The sequence below is a fragment of the Choloepus didactylus genome, chromosome 3 (genome assembly GCF_015220235.1).
Source record: "Choloepus didactylus isolate mChoDid1 chromosome 3, mChoDid1.pri, whole genome shotgun sequence".
NCBI classification, from domain to species: domain Eukaryota; kingdom Metazoa; phylum Chordata; class Mammalia; order Pilosa; family Megalonychidae; genus Choloepus; species Choloepus didactylus.
Genome location: NC_051309.1, coordinates 110,068,512 through 110,086,266, shown reverse-complemented (window position 1 = coordinate 110,086,266; position 17,755 = coordinate 110,068,512). Strand labels below are relative to the sequence as shown.

General features: G+C 34.6%; 1 protein-coding gene across 3 annotated transcripts in view; it reads left to right on the top strand.

The window, feature by feature from the left end:
* The window catches only part of PPP3CA (protein phosphatase 3 catalytic subunit alpha), a 336,975-nt gene that overhangs the window by 293,206 nt on the left and 26,014 nt on the right, over positions 1-17,755 (top strand). For all 3 annotated transcript variants that reach the window (XM_037830340.1, XM_037830339.1, XM_037830341.1), the window contains exons 9-10: positions 3,789-3,914; positions 8,459-8,533. In XM_037830340.1, the coding sequence (XP_037686268.1) occupies positions 3,789-3,914; positions 8,459-8,533 (201 nt within the window). The remainder of the gene's footprint in view (positions 1-3,788; positions 3,915-8,458; positions 8,534-17,755) is intronic.

The window sequence follows — 17,755 nt, the reverse complement described above, 5'->3', positions numbered from 1 at the left end:
ATGTATAAGGTTATTCAAGAAGTGTTTTTGCATGATTCTTTTTCTTGCCATGGGAAAAAAAGAGTACATGTTGGTATGTTTGCATTTTTAAGTTTGGTATTCTTTTTTTTAAAGCTAGAGAAAAATGAGAAAAAGTCCTGGTACTATCCTCTTAAATAATTGAGAATACTAATCAGTCATTGAGTTAATAATGAAGTCTTTGTTTCACAAGTTTACTAACATCATTCCAGTCTGAAAGAGATCATATAAATTATCTAGTTAAACCTGCTTGGTTACCAGGTAACCGAGATAATAGAGGTATTAATGACTTTGGGTTCACAGGAGTGACTGACAGCAGAATCCATCTAGCAGTCTGAGCTCTTGGCTTTCTAGTTTGGTGCTCTTTTTGAAAAATATTAAATGAGGACAGAGAAAGAATCTGGTCCAAATTTGGTAGATTGAATTGAATAGTTCATGCAGTTAGGGCGAGTATGTCATAGGGTACTAGAAAGATCAGGAACTTTAGATTGATACCAAAGCAGAGGTTTGCTCCCACCCAACTGGGACGTTGGGCAAATAACAGCCTCTCTCTTTGCTCATTTTCAAAATTCAAATGATGAGCACCACTTATGAAGGATATTTTGAAGATGTGATTATGTTCGTAAAGGGGTATAAGGAATGGCATATATATAGCAGATGCTCAGTAAATGTAATTACTGTTACAATTTATGATAACGGAAACAAAGTGTGAAAATGCTTCTGCATTATTAGCAGGCACTCTAATAAATTGTGTTAAGCTAAATGTTGAATGAATGAATGCTTTTATCTCACCAGCTATAAAACCTAAGGTCTCTTTTATCTGTTAGACAAACCTTACCCTCACTTGTAAAATTGTATCCTATTTTAGTTTTTTTTAAAACTTGTATTTTGGCAAAAGCTAAACCCTCTTTAATTAGGAACACCATGTTCAAAAGTAAAATTAGTATAACAGCTAGGACTAGAATTCATACATCAATAATTTATGAGAGACGGCAGGGAATGCTGAAAGAGAATGGACTTGGTTTCTGAGCATCTACTCAGGAAAATTTCGGTTTGAATATGAGTGAGACCTGCCAGTTACTGGTTGTATGATCTTAAGTTACTTTGTTTCTCAACCCCATTTCCTTTATTTGTAACACAAGGATGATCACACCTGCTTCTCAGATTTACTGTAATGGTTAAATTACGTATTATATAAAACATGCCCAGATTCTTTCCTCCAGGGCAACATTAATTATAACACTTATTTTTCCTTCCTCCTGCTACACCAACCCAATGCTAATAAAAAGTGAAGGAAACTTAGAGGAAAAATTTCTCTTCAAAAAGGCAACGTGGAGTCTTAAAAGATTCTTTTGAAAATATGAGGATATGTTCTTGCTGTGAATATACAATATTCAAAAATAGTAAAACCCTTTTATGTGGAGCCAGTTCTCAGGTAGTACTTAGCAAAGATAGAAGGCATTCCGCCTTCTCCATCTGAAAGATCAGAAGTATGAGAATGATAATTTGCTGTGATTTTTCATTTTGCATGTTTTTAATGCCATATGAATATAGCCTTAAGTCAAGCAATATAATGACAGAAATGATGGAATAATGTAAAGCGGGATGGGTTTACAGAAACGTATATGAGATTCAATTATTCCATGGTAAGAAGAGAATATCTCCCTTCACATCAATGCTGACTGCACTATCAATATATAGTTCTACATTTCTTGTTTCCGATGTGTCTGTGATTCCGTGTTCCCTTGAACCATGTTAGTCAGCCAGAAATACGATTCGAGCAAAGGCCTTACTGTTCTCAAGTACAATTTTAGTTAATAACAAGATGCTGAAAACATCAACACATTGCTAGGCAGCAATAAAATATATGGAGTATCCAAATCACAGAAAATTATATCCTCCCCATATTCAGCACTAATCAAATCTACTTGAAGCCTTTATTAGTTCTGGTCCACATTTTGTCAGAGGCATTGACAACCCGGCGTTCAGAAGAAGGATGAGCAGGAAGAGGGAAAGGGTCTAGAGGCCATCTCATATGAAGGGTAGAAGGGATTAGGAACAATTCACTTGAAAAAGAAAAGTGTAGAGAAAAATGTCAAGATATGTCTCTAGTTTCTGAGCATCTACTCTGAGTAAGGCAGTATGTAAGACATAAAGACATACAAAGCTTGTTATGTGATACTTGTCCTTAAGGATCTTATAATATAGTGGGAGAAGTTAGGCATATACATAAAATAGCTCTCATCAAAATGGAGGTATAAGTCAATCGCTTTTGGAATTCAGAGGAAGGGGAAATTAAAAGGAGAGATTGTATCCATGGAACAAATCAGAAAAGGCTTCACTGAGGGGCCAGTGTTTAAGCTGGGCACCAAAGGATTTGGACATTCAGAAGTTTCTGAGAGAACATTCCAGATGGAAGAGCAAATGTGGAACAGTAAAAGCAGTAGTATGCTAACATCATTATGTAAGAAGTTCTGCATTCCTGTAAAAGCTCAAACTCTAATAAATACTCAGTCAATTTTCAACAATTGATTTCTAAGGCTTATCCTTTCCTCTTATCTGGGATCACCTGCTACAACATATTTTTGCGTAAATTTATCCTGAAAGAAAAAAAAATTAATGGAATACAGATTTTTCTATATTTTCAACCCCTAAACATAAACAAGAAAAAACCTGACATCATCTAGGATCTGTCCATTAATCCCTGCTAATATAATACTAATTATTCTGTGGTAAGATAAGAAAGTGAAATCTTGCCAAAGCTCAGGAAGTTGTGATATGACAGTATTATTTCCAAATATTTAAAATGCTGTCATTTAGATACATAGTGTACTTGTTCTGTCTTTTTGTAGGAGGCAGAAGTAGAATCAGTGGGTAGAAATTAGATAAAGGCAGGTTTAAATTCAACTTTTGTATTTCCCATACCTTGCCTCCATAGATACGTTGTCTCTCCGTAGAACAGGTTACCTGGAGAAAATAGGTGGCTTGTCCTTCACTGGCAGTATTCACAGAGGCCTGCTGATAATTCTGTATCAGAATTGCTTTAGAGTGAATTTCAGAATCTGGTGAGAATGAGACTAGCTATGTTCTTAGGATCTCTCCAACCATAATACTCTATATGAGTGTATGTCTAACCTACAGATGCAACACAAAGCAGGGTATAGCATGCAGATTTATTTCTCTGAGGCATGGACTGTGCATCCTTTTCAGTAGTAAGAGGCAGAGTCAGATACCAGTATATTATTTTATGTGGGATTCAATCTGAAAGACTTACTTTATTAAGTCAACAAAGCAGCCTTGTTTACCATTTAGTACAATTGTTTTGCATTCTACTGGAGAAAAAAAGGTGTGATTTTTTTTTTTTGATAAAGAGAAATTAAAGTAATTCAAATATTTGAGATTAATGAATTATGTCAAGCTTACTTAGCTATGCAACTTTTATTAGTGTTGTTGAACATTAAATAAGACTAGAAATTCTTAACTGCAAGAGGATCTCTAACTCCTGACAGATGTTTGATTTATTATTTTATATAAATATTTACCAAATTATGGCATCTCATATTTAGTATTCATAAATCATGCAGTTACACATTACACTAGAGTAAATTTTAAGTCCACAAATAGTGTAAACCTTCAGGGCAGGTTAAGGTATTTGCGTTGATGTTGTGGAACTTAAGTCAAATAGTTAAGTTTTCTTAATCAGCTGAAGCCATATGTTGAAGCAGGCATGTATGCTGTGACTCTAACTCCCCTTTTTGTATTGTTTTCAGCTGCAGTATTGAAGTATGAGAACAATGTTATGAATATCAGGCAATTCAACTGTTCTCCCCATCCATACTGGCTTCCAAATTTCATGGATGTTTTCACTTGGTCCCTGCCATTTGTTGGGGAAAAAGGTATGTTGCATTATCCTGAGATGTTCTTAAGAAAGTGGTATAAAAAGGAAGGAAAGGCTATGTGTTCTATTTTACTCAGGGGAAAAAAAATAAACAAAAAACAAAACACCACTTTGGCCTAACCAGGAAAACACACAGGTTGTACTATGAGAGAAGTTGATTTGAAAGTGTGTCACTATATACCCAATTAACAGGATACAATGAATGAGTTAAGGGGAAACAAAAGAAATTCAGAACATTAGGAGAATTTATGCAATCTCATTAGAATAATACAACTTTAAAAAATAACAGAAATGTAGTGTTAAACCAGCTTCAAACTATAATGGTTACCTATTTCTTTACCCCTTTGTACTATTATTCCAAAAAGCTATTTTATTTTACAAACTACTTGTCAAATGAAAAAGGTTTGGGTAGTCGGGTCTTTGTCACATTTCTGATATTAGTAATAATCATTGCACAACAGTGACATATGGCTACAATATTATGAAGGACAGCATAAACAACAAAAGGATAGTTCATTAAAAATATTGTGGGCATTATAATGTTACAAGATATAGAACTTTGACACAGATTTACATATAAAAATCTGTTTTCACTCCCTTTATCCAGTGTATGGGCAGATAAGTAATAAAGACATATATATTTTAGGGGGGATAAGGGTATGGGAGGTTTTGGGTATTCTTTTCTATTTTTATTTCTATTTTTTTCTTTATTTTGGAGTAATTAAAATGTTCTAAAATTGTGGCAATGAATGTGCAACTATATGATGATACTGTGAACCATTCATTGGGTACTTTGGATGTATTATATGGTATGTGAATATATCTCAATAAAATTGCATTAAAAAAAGAGCTGTCTATTAACTTGCCCCAATTTTTCAGAAGAATTGGCCTTTTCTTTTCTACCTCCGTCCCTTTCTCCCTCTCTTCTTTCTTCCTTCCTTCACTCCCTTCCTTACTTCCTTTTCCTTTTGTTTTCTTTTCATATTTTGCCCTAAATCTCAGCAAACATTTCAAGGGAAGGTTTTGGCCCACTAATCTTGAACATCTAGTTCAGGAGGCCTATGGGTGACAGCCTGGGTCAGTCCTCATGCAGCACCTCACACATCTCCTGAGAAGGTGACTGCCCACTGTAACAAAGATAAGAGATACCACGTGTTTCAGAAAAATAAAGATATGTTGAGATTTTAGAGTAAAGCTACAATGTATGTGTTGATTGTTTCTTTCCTCCTTAAATACCCTAACATGATTAAACCAGGAAGTTATGAGTTGTTAGTGAAAAAGTTTTCCCTTTGGATACCAGAATAAGTCAAAAGTAAATTTTAATAGAATATGATAAAAGCTCTCAATACTACGTGCCCCCACTTTCTTGCACTGATCAAATCACAGTACATATTAATGTCATCTGTTGGCATCTCTGGAAATAAGAAGCAAAAACAATGTATTTCCTTTGGATCATGACAACTACTTTTGAACACCCTTTAGCTGGGTTGTTACCATCAATTATTCAGATTTTGAATGTCATGAAAGAATGCATTAGTGTATTGGTATGTTGGCATACATAATTCAGTTTTGATAATTAAATTGAAGCTCTGGATTAATGTTGGCTCCACCAATGTTTTACTCTTTAATTATCATGTATTTTCAATTCTAAAAGAACATTGATTTTAACATACCCCACTATTAAAAAAGCTCTTGAGGAAGAAAGAAATACTGGGCAAGCTTCTCTTTATATTAATGATAAGTCCTAACCTGATATCAAAAAATATTAAGTGTAAATAAATATAACTCTTAGTGTAGTGTGAAAGTACTATAGTACCAATTTTCTGTGTAATACTATTGTAGTCTATTTAACTAAATTTCTGATTGGATGTAAACTTTAAGCTCCATTTTTTTCATATTTTTTATTAAATTCAGTTTTATTGAAATATATTCACATACCATACAATCATCCATGGTGTACAGTCATCTGTTCATAGCACCATCATATAGTTATGCATTCATAACCCCAATCTATTTTTCAACATTTTCCTTACACCAGAAAGAATAAGAATAAAAAATAAAAGTAAAAAAGAACACCCAAATTATCCCCCCATCTTACCTTATTTTTTTTACTAAGATTTATTCACACACCATACAATCATCCAAAATATATAATCGATCACATTGCCATCATATAGTTGTTCATTCATCACCCCAATCTATTTTTTTTCCATTTTCCTTGTACCAGAAAAAGTGAAAATAAGAATAAAAAAAAAGAGTAAAAAAAGAACTCCCAAATTGCCCCCCGCCCTCCTGCCCTATTTTTCCTTGAGTTTTTTGTTCCCATTTTTCTAGTCATCCATCCATACAGTGGGTAAAGGGAGTGTGATCCACAAGGATTTCACAATTTCACTGTCACCTCTTGTAAGCTACGTTGTTCATTGTTATACAATCATCTTCAAGAGTCAAGGCTACTGGGTTGGAGTTTGATAATTTCAGGTATTTGCTTCTAGCTATTCCAGTACATTAAAACCTAAAAAGGGTTACCTATATAGTGCATACAAATGTCCACCAGAGTGACCTCTTGACTCCATTTGAAATCTCTCAGCCAATGAAACTTTATTTTGTTCCATTTCACATCCCCCTTTTGGTCAAGCAGATATTCCCAATCCCACGATGCTGGGTCCAGATTCATCCCTGGGAGTCATATCCTGTGTTGCCAGGGAGATTTAGACCCCTGAGAGTGAGGTCCCACATAGTGGGGAGGGCAGTGAGTTCTCCTGCTGGGTTGGCTTAGCTAGAGAGAGGGGGCCACATCTGCGCAACAAAGAGTTACTCAGGGGGAGACTCTTAGGCACAATTATAAGCAGGTTTAGGCTCTTCTTTGCAGTAATGAGCTTCATAGGGGCAAGCCCTAAGATAGAGGGCTTGGCATACAAAACTGTCAGTGCTCAGTGCTTGTGAGAACATCAGCAACAATCCAGGTGAGGAAGTCCAACACTTCCACATTTCCCCCCAGCTCCTCAGGGGGGCCCCGCATATATATTTTTATTCTCTGCCCAAATTACTTTGGGATATGTTCCTGTTTCACTTTAACCTATACGAACCTACCATATCTCACTTCCTATTCAAAGTTCCGTGTAATTATGGTGTTTGAACAAACTGGCTGTAGAAGTTATATTGTTCAGAAAATATAGATCCTGCAGCAAATAAACATGTGTTCCCTTGGTCTCACATGGAAATTGAAGTTGTAAAACACAGTCAGTTTCAACCTTTACCCTTTGGCCTGATTTGCCCTAGTTTCAACCAGATCTGCTTCATTGGTATCTCTAATTGAAGTCTGGGCACTTTTTCAGCTTTTTTTTTTTAAACAGTTGCTGTATGCGCTAATACTGACATTCATATCTCCCAAGCTCTCGCTCTGAGTTTCAGGTGTCACACAGATACCCAGTGTTCCAGACACCAATCAGGTTATACACAAAGGGATCAGCATCTCAGAGATTGGAGATAGACATTACAATTCAGGAATAGATTTGACTGCTGTAAGAGCTTAAAATCTAGGGAGCATTACAATAATCATTCCCCTGATAAGCTGTGCTCTAAGATTCAATTCTGAGTTTACACATTTTAGTTGATCCATATTGGTGAGGCATTATAGTGTTTGCATTTGTTTCTGGTGTATTTCACTCAAAATGCTCTCTACAGGATCCATTCACCTCATTGTGTGTCTCACAGCTTTACTCCTTCTAGTAGTTGCTCAATATTCCATTGTATGCATACACCACAGTTCACCATTCTGTTTCTCAGTCAATGTACCCTTAGGCCACCTCCACTAATTGCAAATCATGAATACTGCCTCCATAAACACCAGTGTGCAAGTGTCCATTCATGTTTCTGCTCTAAAATCTTCCAAGTACATACTCCATAATGAGGTTGCAGGACCATATGGCCCCCACATACTTATAAGCTCCATTTTTAAAGACTTTTTGAAAATCAAATTTAACAGTATTTCTATCAATGCATTCATTATTTTAATCAGTATTCTCAGGACTGATTCAAATATCTTAGTTCATGAATCAACAATTTTTATTGAACATAAAACCCTGTACCTTTCACTATTTTTGATATTCTGTGGGATTAAAAAAAAAGATGATGAAGAAATCCAACATTCACTTATTTTCTTTTGTATCTGTTTGATCTAGATTTAACAGTGTCATAAAAACAATTAAAAATACAAGAATAACCATTTTTTCCTCACAGATTTAGAGTACATTCACCCCTCCCCATATTTAATTTGTCCATTGTCTCTTGACTTACAGTTACTAAATGCTACCGTTAGATTTCACTAAGTATGAACTAATGATTTTATAAACAAAAAAGTTTACACAGAGTCATAAAACCCATTGTCTTTTATGATTTGGATTTTATTGATAATACTTAGCAGGAGACTATATCCAAACTAGGTTTGTCATTGCCAAGCTTGTTCGTCAACAATACCAGAGTAATAGTTAAGGTTATAATGGAAAATCTAGACTTTCCTTTTTCTTTCTTTCCTTTTGTTAGTGACCGAGATGCTGGTAAATGTCCTCAACATCTGCTCAGATGATGAACTAGGGTCAGAAGAAGATGGATTTGATGGTAAGAGGCTTAAACCTTTGTGTTAATACTATTCACCAGGTAATTCATTGCTAACCCTAAGGATAAATTTCTAAGATTTGGATATGTTTAAATCATAACATACTATTGTGCATGAAAGAGATACCATTTTAATGTCAATTTGCTTTTAGGAAGTATAAGAAACCAAGAACATAAAAGAATTTTCCCATTAATTTGAAAACATTGTTGAAGTAATAAGCTTTTAATAATCATCTTTCAGTGTGCTCATTGCCAAGTGACATTTTCAGGCTCCTTCATAAAAGATATATTCCTTTATTTTCTAGCAGATGTTACCATTACACATTATTGTGAGTATAACTGACAATGCTGAATTGTGTGTGAATGTGGTTGATAGGGGAAGTTCAGAGTCAGAAGTTTGGAGTCATGTGTATCACCAGAAAGAAAGCCAGAGATTAAAATATGGAACTGTATAACGCAGTAAATCTTGTGGTGGATGATGACTTTTATTAACAGTAAAAATGTACAATATTTCTTCCCAACAAATGTACAGAACTATTACAAGGAGTCAATAATAGAGTGGTATGTGGGGAAAATGCACCTATTGCAAACTATGGACTATAGTTAACAGTAATATCTTAATATTCTTTCAACAGTGACAAATGTACCACACCAATGCTAGGGGTCAATGATGGAGGTGGGATAAGGGGTATGGGATGTTTCGGGTTTTCTCCTTTTTTCTGAATAATGAAAATGTTCTAAAATTGATTGTGGTAATGAATTGATGAATGCACAACTATGTGATGATACTGTGAATCAGTGATTGTATACTTTGGGTGGATTGTATGGTGTGTCATTATATATCAATAAAATTGCATTTAAAAAAGTTACCATTACTAGGCAACTTTTAAAAGTGCCCTTTAGTGGGATTGTTCTTATCAGTTATGCAAATTTTGATTTCTATAAGAAAATACTTTTTTAATATTGATTTATTAGTATCTATATCAATCACAATATTTTCTCATATCTGTGTAGTGAATAAGCTATGAGGTAGTTGTTGTTTTTTGGTTTTTATTTATTTTCCCCCAAGATAGTATTTGTTAAACAACACTGTCCAGTTTCCTGCAAAAGTTACACTTTTTCTATAAGGGAAAAAGATCCATGAGGTTAAAGATGGAAGAAAAACAATCATTTTGGGTCTTATAAAAGCACTCCAAAATGAATGGAAAGTAACAAAAATGTAGTTAGAAGAGGAGGAAAGTGTAAGAACAAACTTCACTTCCAAAAACAATTATTAAATACCTACTCTATGCATGTCACTGAGGATTCCAAGATGAATTAAAGACCTGGTCTTTGAAGAACTTGTAGTGTGTTAGGGAGACTGATATGTAAACAGATAACATCAATAAAATAAAATAAATTATCGAAGTATGAAGTTGACAGATGAAAACAGATATTGTGGAGAGTATAAATGGATAAGACTTAAACCCTTAAAAACTGCACTCGGGTAAAATGAAAAGAGAATATGGCCCTTTCTGAGAGTTGGTATCTGAATAGCCTGATTTAATGGTTACTTGGACTAAATGCAGACCCCATCTCTAAATGCAAAATACCTAATGCCACAGGCAGAAGTGAAATGAACATGTTCATGTGCTGATGTAAAGTCTATATAGACTTCAATAAGTTTGAAAGTATGCAATTTATTCCTACTATAACTTCTCTTTTCTTCATTACTTGTCTTCATATGCTATCTTTGACTCATATCTCACATTTCAAGTGAATGTACAATATGGGGAAGGAGTGAAAAGTAGAGATAGAAAAAAAATAATAAATCTTTATTTAGCTACAGTTAACTTAAGAATAGGTGTAAAAACTTTTTTAGGTAAATATATTGGTAAATATATCAAAATAGGAGATCAGTGGACTTTTTGCTTTCCTAGAACATACATGTTTCATATGTTATAGCCACGGTTTGCTACTATTAATTTTTTCATGTATAGCAATATCATTTATAAGATACTATTTTCATAATGGCAGAGACTATTTTCCCTAAGGGAAAAAGCATCTAACTGGAAAGAATCCAAATCTTAAAAGTCAACTTTTTTTTTTTTTACTTAGATTATACATTTTGCCATATTCCTTTTATCCCTTGAAGGAAAGATTAATCAGCATTAATGCTGCAATACTCCCATTTAAAGCTCCATTTTAGTGGTGGATTGGCTAATATATAATACGAACAATATATTAAAATGTAATATTTTGTATAAGACAGAATAAGTAGACCTACATATGTTTGTAATTATATATTAACTCATTCACCCAGCAAATATGTATTGAGTACATACCGTATACCAGACCATGTACTCAAAAATGCCTGCACATATCAATGGCTTGCAGGTTATTCCTTGCATAGTTAAACATGACCAAGACTAATTCAATGTTTACTTCACTTGTAGTGAGCTCTCTTCACTCACGTTCTCAGTCACTAACATGAAAAAATAAATTTTGTGACTTATCTGCTTTAAAAAATTAGTTCAAATCAATGTGCTGTGCTCATTAGTGGTTGCTTTTCAGCCTCTTAATTCATATTATAGAAGTGCCTGTCCTTTCAAAGGCACTTGGGAGATTTCTTTATTTTTAAGCAGGTTACTGCAATCTCACTGCACCACCCTTAAGTCTTAGGTGCATAATGAAGAGAAATATAATTTGGCCCTACCTGGTTGTGGGAAAGAGATGGTCAGAAGGATTTAGCCTGCGCTTACCAGCTGGAACTGATAAGCCTATACTAATAACTTTTTTCAACTGACTTCCATCGTCCATTCCTATCAACTTATACATCATTAAGTTCTTCCTTTTCTGAACACAGTTTCTTTTGCTTTAAGTCATTTCTACTAGCTATGTTTACGATAAGATTAGCATTTTCAAATTTTTAGGAGAAATTTACACACAGGCTTATTAAAATTTGGTGTATGCTTTGTATAATTCCAAGGAATATTAAAGGTCTTATGCATCTATACGTTGCTATCAGTTTGGGGATGGGCAGAAAAGAGGTCAAGAATTGCTGTGTAACTCTGATGGAAGGTAAAGTCCATTTCCCTAGTTCCTCTCCAGCAGTGCATACTGTGCTTAACTGGTAGCATGTGATATTTTTTTCCTGCCTGTTTTTTTCTCCTATTTAAAATTTGTATGTTTGTTTCCCTTAATCAAACTAAAGAGAAGCACTCATTCTCACCCTTGCTTTATTTAGTTTGCATCTGTGTGTCTGAGCTGGGGAGAAGTGAAACAAACTAACCCCCTGCCTTGCTGAGTCTCCACACGTGTTGTCGTGATGGCGGTGCAGGCCTTGATTTATATAGGGAACGTCAGACTCAAATTTCACAGAAGAGCCGAGAGGCCCTGAAGAAGAGAAAATAAATCCAACAAAGAAAGGCACCATATGCCTCTTAAAATAGATTTGGATTGAGAAGAGGAAGGTTCTTTGGCGGGAAAAAACCCTCGAGACTGTTTTTAGTCTTTTTGAAACATTTTCTTGTGTCTAAATAGGATGATAATATAAGAACCCTTGATGCTTTTCCTTTCAATTTGGAAATTGTGGGGCATAAAGTAAAATCTATTTGGAGACTCCAGGATTTCTTAGTCTTTGTTTAATGTTGGTCTGCCATCACTTACGTAGATGAGAGATTAAGGCACAGCCAGTGGAAACATGAAGGATTTTAGGGACCTCAGTCAGAAAAGTGTCAGCCAACCCTAATAGATGCTGTCCTCTTGCTCCGTAGCTCTGACCTGTAAATGTGCTCTTTTAGCTCAAAATCTCATAGATTTTTCCCTTTATGGAAAGAAAACGAAACAGAAATAGAAGTATGAATTAAAAGCATGTTGACCTTAGAATGTGATACATTTGGAACAAACAATCAGATATTTCATTTAATGCTTTATTTTAAATGACATAAAAAGTGTAGATAGCTTCAAAGATTCTCAAAGAAAAACTTGTAAAACTTCCAAGAGCATTTTGACTCTCTTGGGGACAACAGTATTTTAAGAACGTGTATTAAAGTTTTATTTTCTCTGTAGCATTGTTTTGAACCTTAGGATAAAATTTCCAGTTCTCTCACCCTGTGCTTCCTGAATGCAGCCTCCAGAGACTTTCTCTTTCTGGAGGGCTGGCTTTTTGCTCCTGCCTGCTGAGGCTTCTTGACTGCAGAGGTGAAAGCAGGAGCCAGAAGACATCAAAGGACTTAATTAAAACTGTTCCTTAAATTGCTGCTTATTGTTTGTAGGGCCCCCCCTTTTTCTTTTAATTAAATTCAGTTTTATTGAAATATATTCACATACCATACAGTCATCCATGGTGTACAATCAACTGTTCACAGTACCATTATATAGTTATGCATTCATCACCCCAATCTATTTTTGAACATTTTCCTTACACCAAAAAGAACAAGAATAAAAAAATAAAAGTAAAAAAGAACACCCAAATCATCCCCCCCATCCCACCCTATTTTTCATTTAGTTTTTGTCCCCATTTTTCTACTCATCCATCCATACACTAGATAAAGGGAGTGTGATCCACAAGGTTTTCACAATCACACTGTCACCCCTTGTAAGCTACATTGTTATACAATCGTCTTCAGGAGTCCAGACTGCTGGGTTGGAGTTTGGTAGTTTCAGGTATTTACTTCTAGCTATTCCAATACATTAAAACCTAAGAGGTGTTATCTATATAGTGCATAAGAATGTCCACCAGTGATCTCTCGACTCCATTTGAAATCTCTCAGCCACTGAAACTTGATTTTCTTTTTGCATTCCCATTTTGGTCCAGAAGATATTCTCAATCCCATGATGCTGGGTCTTTTGGAGTTATATCCTGCATTGCCAGGGAGATTTACACCCCTGGGAGTCAGGTCCCATGTAAGGGGTAGGGCAGTGAGTTCACCTGCCAAGGTGGCTTAGTTAGAGAGAGAGGGCCACATCTGAGCAACAAAGAGGTACTCAGGGGGAGACTCTTAGACACAATTACATGCGAGTTTAGTGTAGGGCCTCTTTTGATGACCTACATCAGTCCTTCTCAATGTTTTGTTCTGCATCAAATGTCAACAGAAAAGTCAAAGGCAATCACGGAATCTTGACAGTCCATGACTGCCTTTTTATCTTGTCAGGTAGACTTTTTAGTGTCTATAGGATCTATAGCAAATAGGGGTTTTCCTTATTTCCTTGAGGAATGAAAAGTAGGGATTAATTTCGTTTTCCTCCCTTCAGGTTCTTTCAGCCACCCTTTATCATTTGATGATGATGGTGATGATGACAGCAACATATTGAGTCCTTTAGTGTTAGGCATCATTCTAGGTCATTTATATATATTAACTTATTTAATTTACTAATTTTACTCCCTTTTTGTCAACAAACATTTATAATTATTAACTTATATTTAAGTGTATATATATATATATTTACACACATGTAGCAATTTACATGGCAATTCATATTATTTCTAATCCTCAAAACAACCTTTTGATATAGGAGCTATTATTATACCTGTTTTTCATGTGAAGCCATGGAGACTCAATGAGGATAAGTTCCAATGTCACACAGCTAGTGAAGTAACAGAACTTGGATTCAAACTAATGTTGGTCTGTCTGGTTCTAAGGCTCTTGAACTCCCCCACAACCCGTTATTGCAATTCTTGAAACCTTTTTCTTTGAAACAGTATGACGTCTCTCTCTCTCTCTTTCCATCTCTCCCACTCTAACAAAATGACAGTAATAACCAAGCAGATAATATTCTTTTAGTTTTTGTTAAATATTCTGTAAAATAAGTAGATTTTGCACAATTATTTGGCCAGGAAAGTCAATGCAAACAAACCGTTTAATTCACTCCTTTAACTTTCGCCTACACCAAGAATAATGTGTTTCATCATGTTAAAAATTTAGGTATATATGAGCAGACAAAAAGTCTTCTGGCTCACCCAGGCTCCTGCTTTCAAACCATGTAATGAATCTCTCCTGGTTAGCTCCTGCCTTGCAATAGAGGAATTTGATAGCCTATCTAGAAAAATGTTGATGTTTAAAATTGGCCTGTGGTTCTTTTATGTTGAAAATAAAATACAAACTTCTGTTATCTTGTAAAGTTTGGAAGTAGTTAAATGCCAATGAATGTCTTTTGAGGATCTAATTTGTATGTATTGGGGTCTTTGCTTCCTGTTTCCACTTCTGATTTTGGATAAAACCTTAGTCTGATTTCAGTTTAGAGTGGTTACTCACCAGAATGTTTCAGAGAAGAAAGAAATCCAAGTAAACATATCTCATTGGGTGGTTAATCCTCATTAATGAAGAAGACTCATTGCAGACCAAGGATTAATAAGTGATTCCAAAGGGGGTGGGTGCTGATAAAAATCAAGCAAACTGCATCACAAAGCTTTCTTTATTGTTCAGGATCATAATATGAAGTATGGAGTAGCAGAAAGCATTAGAACCCTAAGGACAAACATTTTCATGAGTTAGGAATATTTATTTATTTGGGACCTTCTTTTAGGTCCTAAAATCATAGACGCTGAGATCACTTTTTCTGATACAAAATATGTTTGAGACCATCTGTGATGAGTCTGGCTAAAAGAAAGAGTTGTGTAGGTGAAACTGAAATCTCATAGAATAAAACGGAAAGAAAAAATAATAAGACTAATACATTTCAAGCCAAATATAGAATCAGGCTGCACTGGAAAGACTTAATATTAAGTTAGAATTTATGTTTCTGCTTTCAACTAAAGAGCAAACCACATGGTACAACTCTTAAGTCTTTATTCACATTCTTACCTTATCCTAATGTTAACCACAGACAGGCCACTGAATATGGGATCAGAGCAGTTTTTTTGCAGGCTCTGTGAAACCATCTAAAATGTATACAAGAAAATTATCTCCCATCATCTGTTTTGAATTATTAGATAATTCTTATATCTTATACCATAGGTACCAGAATATCTCCCTGCTTCCTTTTGTGTAGCTTTAAAAAGTCATACAGTGCTTTTCAAAATGCAAAGGTGGGAATTAGTAGTACAAAGGAGCATTTTAGTGGTCCTTGAGGAACACCTCAAAGGTTTGATCATGTTATTTTTTACCAAAAATTGCATTTATTTGCCATGATGAATACTTGACAAGACTTAGCAAAAAGCATTTGACAATAATAACTCTTTTGCAGAAATGCTTTGGGACCCTAAACATGAGGAATTTCCCCCCAAATCAAGGGTTTTCACCACCAAATCCACTCTTTTTAATGTAATCAGTTATTTTAAAAATCCAAATGAAGTGATTAAATTAAGCTTGTAAATTCTGTTTTAGGAAGATCCATTTAACAATCAATAGAGCCCTTAGCTCAGGGCTTGTTTTGTGGAGGTAATGATTGTTATTTCTATGCAACTAATTGTAGCCTCCTATAGTTCAGGTATCTTAAGAGTGAAGTATTTGGATCTGAACAAAGGACTCAATGACTTAGATAAAGGGACAAAGAAAGGGAAAACTGGTTTTGATGGTTCAAAGGTAGGTAGGTGCCTAGGAGGACAAAGGAAAAACTCAGCAGTTTCAGAGAAAGATGAGTTAAGTTTCAGGCATGAGCTTGAGTAAAACTGACACACATAACTGCAAAAATGTCCAATCAGGAGTTGGAAATGGAGTCTTGGAAATTGGGAAAGAAATCCGGGCTGGTGGCAGAGGCTTGGAATTAATGCATAACTGAATCTGTTGTGAGTGAATGAGGCCTCCACAGTTGCTGATGTGGAAGGAAATACCAGAAAATTGAGGATTGAACCTTCAGTTAACTCTTGTTGGTGAAGCTAGAGAAGAAAGACATTCAACAGAAGGAGAAAGAAGGAGCGATCATGGAGAGAGCACAAGAACCAGGATTGTAAAGCAGTTCAGGCAGGAGTTCCCAGAAAATACTTGCACAAAGTACAGAAAAATTAATATGAAATATAAGCCTGGCCAGAAAATGAAATATTAGAGCTGTGACTGGTTATCAGTCATCAGATTATTGAAACTAGATTAATAGCAAAATTTATTTTTTTGTAATGCTACAAAAGAAAATTGAAATTATTGAAAAAATAAAAATAAAATAAAATTCAGAATAACTCAATTTTAATATATTTTTATCTTATATTTTATATGACAGTTTATCTCATTTAAAAACATTTATTCATAGCATGTTTTTTTGTGTATTCAGCGGTAAACAAAACACATATGTTCCTTGCCTTCATTAACTTAGAGTCTAGTGGAACAAGAAGAAATTAAAATTAATTAATTAAAAAACTTAATTAAAAATGAAAGATTTAGAGGGTAGGGGAAGGAGCATAAATTAGGAGAAAATATTTGATAACTAAGGGAGGATATGATATCTTGCTTTTATTCTTCTACTTATGACAAGGCAAAGAAATATACTTTTATATATTCTGCTGTTTGAGAAAATATGGCCAGGTGAGAAATCCATCTAATTTTTCCAGGAAATTATATGTAAGTTTGGAGGTCAGTTTACCAGTTTTAATTTCTTTTAAATTTTTATAATAACTTAGTTTTTATTATCTAAGTGGGGAAGAGGAAAAGAAGACATATGTAAAAAGAAAGATTATTCAGTAGTTTGTAAGAGTCCTAAGTTATTTATAATTTCTCTTAGACTTTTGTTAATTATTTTCCCAGTTTATTGTTTACTTCTTCTTCATTAATATTATTTCTCTGTGTAGTTTGGAAGATAAATCATTTTTGTTACTATACATTTATCCTTTGAACATTGTTCCTTTTATAGTACAAGCAACTTATTTTTCCATTGCCCTTATACCTAAGAAAGAAACAAATTGTTATACCCAGTATATCATTAAAGCTGAAGCGTGTCTAAAAAATGTATATGCATTTACTAGTTAGTAAAGTATGAATTCCCATCATATTTAAGGCTCTGGGCACTTTGAATCCTTTACTATCAAACGAAAATTTCACTCACTACATCTATTCTTCAAACAAAGTACCCTTTTTGCTCTCATGTTTTAAGCAGTATCAAATCTGGCCCATCATATTTGGTTACAATAATTAAACTCCTTTGAGTTACTAGTTAAAATGATGCAGTAACATAGGCATCAAAAGTGCCACTCTCTCCGTATGGTACTATCATGATTTTTTACAAATGTGTTCCTTAATTACCTGGCATAGTTTTCACATTACATGGAAGCTCTGACTTTGCAAAACAAACAAATGTTAAAAAATAGCCATATCCCTG